The sequence below is a fragment of the Atheta coriaria genome, unplaced genomic scaffold (assembly GCF_025399875.1).
Source record: "Atheta coriaria isolate IRGN ID8LTWV9N9 unplaced genomic scaffold, Caltech_Dcor_3.1 hic_scaffold_10_pilon, whole genome shotgun sequence".
Taxonomy (NCBI): domain Eukaryota; kingdom Metazoa; phylum Arthropoda; class Insecta; order Coleoptera; family Staphylinidae; genus Dalotia; species Dalotia coriaria.
Window position 1 is genome coordinate 7,734,324 of NW_027045452.1, and position 8,444 is coordinate 7,742,767.

The window sequence follows — 8,444 nt, forward strand, 5'->3', positions numbered from 1 at the left end:
CTATAGGTACTCGTACAGTGCGAGAAGACAAGAAAGTGCTTTCTTTGCGTTTTGTCATTTGGAAAGTACGAAAGACATAATTCAGGCGGGCGGCGAAGGCGGGATGAGTATTTTTGTGGTTTACGTGATGAGTCAAGATGCAAAAAGGTCAAAATGTCGAAATTGAAGGCGGATTTCATTAATCAACTGACATTTTTGCAATTACATTGGGAATTGCTATGTTCGGTTCTTATACCGCTACTCAAAGCATTAGCATATTTTGCAAAAAGCTTAAATTTCTACAAATCAACATGTTTCTGAGAAATTAATTGCTAAACTTAAGATAGGACATTTTTACAATTACATTGGCAATTTCTATGTTCGGTACTTATACAGCAACTCAAACATTAGTTTATTTTGCTAGGAAACTAATTTCTCCTACTCAATATGTTTCCTGAAAATATAAAAAGTTAAAATTACTTAAGTTAAGACATTTTTAAAATTACATTGGAAACCCTATTTTCGATACTTATACCGCAACTCAAAACCTAGTATATTTTGCTTGGAAATAAATTTCTACAACTCAATATGTTTCCAAGAAATAAATAAACTTAAGTAAACTTAAGTTAAGCTAACTTAAGTCGTGTTTAGTCGATTGTTGCTTAGTTCTCATCGTATTGAACTGAACTGGTTTACAAGACATAATTCACTGAAGCAGAACTAGAACATATTTGAATTAATAGACAAATTGTGTTTTTATTTAAACATAATTTTATATGATTCCAGTAATTAGCAGTCAATCATTGTATTTTTTGCTAATCGATTCGTGACTTGCTGACATTTAGCAAATATTACATGCTCATACATTCACGGACATTTGAAAAAGTGACTGAAGATGCTCCCATGCAGTGAAAAGGCCAAATTGTTCGCGATCGTAACATTTAATTCAGTTATAACCTAAAAATCTTCTACGAAAAAAAAAACCGCATCATCACAACATCACAACAAGTTTTACTACTTTTTCTGTGTCACAAAAGTTCACAAATAAAATTTCTACATAAATTGCAAATCAAATGTTTATGACTTCAATTAATTTGCATTGGCAGTGGAGAATTTTCAAAGTTGAAGTTGAGTCTGCGATTGCGCGCGCTTCTCAATTGAACTGAACCGAAATCCGTGCGGTTCTCACGCGTCCACGGCGCACGGCGGAGATTTAGGTCACATTCAATTCATTCAATGCGAATCAAGATTCAAAACGTGTATTGTCTCCTCGCGGACGAGAGAATATATGCGCCGCGAGCGCAAATTATTGGTTTCGCACCCGATTGATCGATTTGGCTGCATTTGCATATTATGTACAACATTCATTAACTAATAAATCGTCGAATCGGCGGAGCGGTAAATGTAATTGTGATTCAATTTGTGTGGCGCGCGTAAAATTAGTCTACATTGCGTCATGTTTATTTAGAATTTTGTTTTGTGATTGTTTATTGCTAAAAATTGATCGACAGATGTAATTTTGAGGTTATTTAAATATAATTTGATGGGAATTAACAATAGATGTCGGATTTAATGATATATTTTGTATTTTTTATGTAAGCTTATGTTATTTTACTATGTTCGGTACTTATACGGGAACTCAAAGCATTGGACATTTTTAAATTTTTACAAAAATCAATTTTTGTTCTTAAAATATTTGAAAAAATTCAAATTTTGTTATAAATTTATTATTCGAAGATAAACGTTTGTTATTTTACTATGTTCGATACTTATACCTCAACTCAAATCATTGGCCAAACTTTACTTTTAAGAAAAATTCATTTTTTCGGCTAAAATATTGCAAAATCAATCAATTTCTACTCTAAAATGTGATATCTAAAGTGTTCGGTACTTGTACCGCGACTCAAAACATTGAAACAAAAAAAAAATTTCTTTTTTTTAAGTGAAATTTATAGTTAAAATAGTTTAAATACCGATTTTATTAAATCTATTCATTGTACTCTTGAGAGACAGATGTGATAATCGTGAAAATGAAAGTTTAATTTTATTATTATACCGAACGATTTAACGATTTGAAGGAAGCGGCGTTGATAATCACTTCGAGTATAAGAAAAGCATTCACAATTAATTGATGTGTTTATTTTCTGATAGAATAATTAATGGTGTGAGAATCGCAGAAAAAGTCCTTGAAAGTGATAAATTCATAGAAAAACTTTCCTTTCAGATATTTATCTACACCTATCACTCTATAATATAAATTTATGCAACTTATTATACACATAATTCAATTAAATTATAATTATATTTATTTTTTCTGTTTCAGATAATTAGAAACCTTCGCCATGGAACGCTATCACATATATAGATTAGGTAAGTGTTTATACCTATACATAAAATAATTGTTTATAACATTTTTTTGATAAAATATAACAAAAAAATGATTTTTTTGGTAAAATGTTGAATTTTATTACAACTTTGTAATACGATTGTGCCAATCGTTACAAATAGCAAGCGTTTTTTGAGTTTCCTGTGATGTGCCAACATTCGGCGAAAAAGCAAAAATCGGCAAACGATTTAAACGCAGTTTCGTCAGCGCTGCAATCGCGCGCATCCGGCCGTCGAAGAAATTTGAACGAACTCATGCGAGGAAAGTAACGAACACCAAACCAATATAAACCAATATGCAACCATCCATACACTCATATACATCTACACATGCAAATTGTGCAATCGCCGCCATAAAATTTTGCTCACTTTGCTCTCATTACTCTCGTTACATACGCATACGCAACGCGGTGCAGTAAGTGTTCTTTTAATCTGAAAGTAGTGCTATTAGTACTACTCGAGAATAACCAGCGATGGTGGAAAGAGAGGAGGAAAGCGAGGACGCGAATGATGATGATGATGAAGAAGAACTTTGCAAACAGAAACAGCGTCGTGTAATGATCGCGAAGAAGTTCAACGCGGTAAGCGGCAAGGCAGAATGTAGGAGTGACCTTTATGTTGGGTCATCTGTGTAGTCGAGCATCCGTAATAGTACTCGTAATTTCAGTTGTAATTGATTGCATCTGATCATTCGGGATCATCGGAGATTAATTATTTTAACCTTTTGGGAGTTTTGAGTTGAAACTTCCTATGAATTGGTTTGGAAAAAAATTGTTTTTTTGGAAAAAAAAAACTTGAAAAAGGAAAAAAAATTTTTTTCAATTTTTGGCTTAAAAAAATACTTAAAATTGTAACAGAAATCTAGAAAAATGTGAAAAAGTGAATATTTCTCTTAAAAATTGCCTATAAATGTAAAAAAAAATGAGAAAAAAAGGAAAAAAAATTATTTTTTTTACAAAAAAAACTTAAAATTGATTTAAAACACTATAAAACTATAACAAATATAAATATTTTAAAGAAAAAGGTTATAACAATATACAAGTACATTAATCATTTAAGAAAAAAACTAAAAAAGTTGATTTTTTGGCAAAAAAAGTGAAAAATATGAAAAAAATCGGAAAAAAAATTGCAATTTTTTAACAAAAAAAAACTAAATTTTATGATAATTCTACATTTTTTATGTTTTTCCAGGAATAGCCATTCTTTTTTATGCAATCTTCTTCCGAAGACCAATGGTACGTAATTTATTACCCCAAAAATTCAAATTTTCTAAAAAAAAGGTTTTTTCTTAATTTCAGCTCGTCAACTGCGCAGATGTAGACGATGCCATTGGAAATGTCAACGACACATCACACAAAATATCAGCACGAGAATACTTTGTTTATTACCAAGGTAAATAATCTCCAAAACTAATATTTTATTAATAAAACAAAAAATAATTCTCTTAGGAGTACAAGGGAGACCAGGAATAGATTTTCCGGTATTTTCACGAATACCACGAACAAGCTTCAGCTGCAAAGAAGTCGAGAGTGGATATTACGCCGATCTGGAAACGGATTGTCAAGTAAGTAAATTGATCCGCCTCGAAATGATGAATAAAGATGCTACCGCAACGCAAAGTGATTTCATAAATACCGCTTCATTAAATGTGGCAACACTAGCCGCATCCATATTGCAACAATGCGCGCGCGGGTGCCGGGCGGTAACTTTTTCTTTTACGCGTTTTCATTATGACATTATATAACCAAATCGCGTCGACTCGCGACGAGGGAACATCCAAACTGACACACAATAGACAATTACAGCGCGTCGTTTCTCGCGTCGTTTTGTAACCGTTTTTAATTTACTTTTCTCTCTTCTTAAACTCAAATTGTTTTTTTTTTGCTAGGTTTTTCACATTTGCAACGAAGGCACAAAAGTCTCATTCCTCTGTCCAAACGGAACAATTTTCCAACAATCAGATCTAATCTGTGATTGGTGGTTTAAAGTTAACTGCACTAATTCACCGAATTTATACGAGGAAAGCGCTGAACAGTTACGAGAATCGATTATTAGACGTAAAGCTTCGAGGAGAGTGTATGGGAATAGTTTTGAGAGTAATGAAGCGACATCTACCGCCAGAATCATCGAACGAAAGCAACAAATCACTTTTAATAACTTCAACGGCCAACAGAGGGCGAATAATTACAATAACCTCAATAATTTCCAACTCCAAACTAAAATAAACATGACGCGTAAAATTGACGTTGACATTTCTGACAGCCGTCAAGGTCGTAACCGTCACGTGTTCGCCGTTGAAGATTCAAGTAAAAGTGAAGAAGAAATGCAAATACCACAGGAAAGCGGGTCTTTTGTAAGGGATTACAATAAGCGGGTTACCAAAAACCCTTATCCAAACCATCGGGAGACCTATAGTGACATCCAAGACCCCAAAACTTATTATACCAATAAACCATCCAATCAAAACACTTTAAACAATGGTAGACCATTTGTGGTATCAACCCCGAAGGTTGGAACCTATACAACTGAGAAAACCACGTTTAAATATTCTCCAACTGTTCCGAGTGTAAGAAAAAACAACTACATCACTCCCCTGCCTAGTTCCACTACCACCAAGAAGTACATGTCCACTTACGGGGAGAGAATCCGATTGGCTAATCAATTTTCAACTAAAGCTAACCCAGTTCCCAAGAGTTATTCCAATGTGGAGACGTTTACCAGTCCACCAAGTGTTGCAAATGGGAAGTCTACAACACCAAGGAAACCCGTGGTTCCCAAGAGTAAAAGTTCTTTCACTATAGGGTTGAATAGTGCCCAAGGGTCTGTCTCTATCAAGACCAGTAATGTTAAACCTCCGTCTTTGACCCAATCAGCTCCTTTGAAGGATAGTAGACCAAAAAGTAAAGGGGTGATTAAATTAAACTTGTCTAGTGATGGTCCTGCGAAGACGGTGAATACCAAAGTGGATAGGACACCTCCCAAGCCTAAAATTAGGTTGGATCTTGGTGATTTGGAGGTTCCCAAGTTGAAATTATCCTTGGATAATAATGAAATCTCTTCTTCTACGAATGCCAATCGCCCAGGTGGTTTTTATGTTACCAAAAGCACCTTCAGACCTGGGGAGTATGCTACTTCAGACTTTAACGCGGGTTCTATCACAGGGTCTAAGAATACTTACATACCTACTACAGGTAGACCTGGTACCACCACTTTTGGGTATCCGCAGAGTGAAACCACTACTTTTAATTATGTCAGTAATACTTTTGGGTTTGTTAAACCCACTGGGGTACCTAAACCTAAACCTTTTGAGTTACCAAGTAGTACCACTCCTAGAACCAGGACCACAACAGAAGGGTATTATGATACAACCCTTCCGAATTATCAGATATCATCAGCAAGTCCTTTTACTAATATCCCACCTACCTTACCTTCAATTTACAATGGAAAGGCCTATGTGGGTAGTAGTCCCAAAAAGATCCTACCTGAGAATGTAGGGAATATGTTACAGACTCTCCAACAAATCGCCAATGTCAGATTTGCTAAAAATGAACATTTTGATAACAAAAACCAAGAGGGATCTACTTTGGACAGTGATAAACGTCCTGGGTTAGTGGTCCCACCATCAGTAGGACCACAAACTTTACACACCTTAGCTGTTTACTTCGCCAATGCTTTGGATTCTTTGGTAGAGGAGTCAAACTCCACTGTGGAGAGTCAAACCAATCAACCCAATCAACCAGAATCCACAACCTCTCAAGACAACCCCAATACCCTGGTCAACTCCCTCCTAAGTCAGGACACAGTGAATAAATACAAAGAACTCTTCATGATCATGGCCCAGAAGGAAATGGAGAAAGAATTGAAAGATGAAGAAGATGATGATCAAGAAGACCTTCAAAGGGAACACTCCAACAACGCAGTTCAAAGTCCCCGGGTACGTCAATTAGCAAAGGTCTTCACCCAGGCTCTATCCTCCTATCTAGATGACCCAGAAAATTTCAAAAAGGTCCTACATCAGGTCAGACCCACGGAACCACCTCCAATCAACACCCTCAACACAGAAACCCTGAATAATGAAGAAGATGAACTCCTGAACTTCTCCGATGCGGATATTAAACCTGAAAACCCAAGATTACCCACTCTGGCACCTCCTAACCCCACTTGGGGGTATATCCTTGCTTATAACACAAGTGATTATAAATCAAACCACATTGATCAAAATGATGAGAACCTTCAAAGTGCGGATAGTCAAAGTTTCATCCCAGGGTTCAATGAAATCAACTCCAACAGGGTTGACAAGTCTCTCAAAGCAGGTTTGCCTAATAATCATTGGACATCAAGCCCAGATGTTACTAAACTATGGCAGAGCACCCTATATGTCAACCCATTCCAGATAAATCAAAACTTTGACGCTACCGAAGCCTTGGTTGCCACCTCAACTGAAGAAAATGAAGAATTCGATGATGATTCAACACAGGGAAGTGTAGTTACCCAGGATGATTCAATAAACCAACCGGTAGATGTCACCGAATACAACACGGAAAGATATATTGATTATGAGTTGAGATCTTTACCAAAATTTAACCTCAATTCAACATCTGTGCATGGATTACTCATAGATTTCATGAATTCATCGAAGTATGATGAGAATGGAAGATTACAGAGAATTTTACGCAAGTTAAACACAACAGAAGATGAGTTTTTAACAAAAATGAAAGAAATTGAGAAGAATCCTTTGACTAAACGCTTGATTCTTTTACTTGTGAGTGAATGTGGCAATTCTACTGATGCGAGAACACACGCTGTGAGAGATATTATTAACCTAGCCAATCAGAATCAGAGTGAGCAGAGTCAGCGCCACCAACGTCAACAGAACGAAGCTCCTGTGAGTAACTTGCAGGAACAAAACGAGCAGAGTGTAAGAACACGTGCTGGTAGTCGGTTTCAACAGAATTCCTCACTGAATAAATTGATTGATCCATCGCTTAAAGATGATGATCAGGATAGCAGAGCCATTCAATTGTTGAATTCTTTATATAGCATCGCGTCAAAATACGGAAAATAATTTTCTATGTTTATTTACATTTTCCGCAAAGTTTAACTTTTAAAATATAAAATTAAACTCTTTTCCTTTATATTTGGCCAGAATTAGACTATACACATATTTATTTTGTAACGAATCAACGCGATTAGTTGTAGATCACTTTTTATTCTTTTATTTTCTATTTTCTATCTAAGCCATTGTTTTAAGCGTAATAAGTATTATACCTATTAGTGATTAGTGACTTTATGCTTACCAGAATTAGTGTATTAAGTGGAATTGTACAGTAACACAAAAGTTTCGAGTTCCGATGCGGGTTAAACACAAAAATCAAAATTATCAACAGACAGAAGCGTGTTTTTCATAGTTTATTTGAGAATTCAGATGGATATATACATAATCAATTGTGTAATTTATATTTTTGGTAATTATTCTTTTATTAAGTGGTAGAAATCTTGTTTCTTTCGACAGTATGCATGTAAATATTTGTTTTCGTGAATTTTGTATGTATCTTATGCTTTTTTAGGTAAATACTTGTAAGAAACTGTAATATTGTATAATTAACAATGTATTATGAGTTATTTTATGTGTAAATATAATAAATTTTATAATTTTGTACATTTTGACTGCGTTGTTTGTTTGAAACAAGTTAGTATCAGTTGAGATTTTCACGCGGTGAGTGTTTTTAACCTGTTTGTGGTTTAAAATCAATTTTTGTGCATTTAAATCGTTAGAAATTGAATAAAAAGGAAATTTAAATTTGCCCAAGACTATAAAATATTGATTTTGTGTGTTTTTACAATCAATCTTTGTTTTTAAACTGTTTAAAATTCAATAATTTGAACGAACTTAACGAATAGCATAATAGTTCAATAATTCAACGTGTAGAGGGCAGCACGGTGTTCACGTTCAAGTTATTTTATACCCTTGCACCTCTTGTCCAATTTGTTTACTCAAAACAAGTCATTCAACGTGCAGATAACACAGTGTCGCTTGAGATTTGCACGCGGTGTGTGTGTTTTAACCTGCTCGCGTTGTA

General features: G+C 34.8%; 1 protein-coding gene across 1 annotated transcript in view; it reads left to right on the top strand.

Annotated features, from left to right (window-relative positions):
* The window catches only part of thw (chitin-binding domain protein thawb), a 30,818-nt gene extending 22,795 nt beyond the window's left edge, over window positions 1-8,023 (top strand). Inside the window, exons 2-6 of the mRNA XM_065314163.1 lie at window positions 2,303-2,349; window positions 3,556-3,599; window positions 3,663-3,756; window positions 3,813-3,928; window positions 4,253-8,023. Coding sequence (XP_065170235.1) covers window positions 2,322-2,349; window positions 3,556-3,599; window positions 3,663-3,756; window positions 3,813-3,928; window positions 4,253-7,429 — 3,459 coding nt within the window. The 5' untranslated portion in view covers window positions 2,303-2,321 and the 3' untranslated portion in view covers window positions 7,430-8,023. The remainder of the gene's footprint in view (window positions 1-2,302; window positions 2,350-3,555; window positions 3,600-3,662; window positions 3,757-3,812; window positions 3,929-4,252) is intronic.
* The last annotated feature ends 421 nt before the right edge of the window (window positions 8,024-8,444 follow it).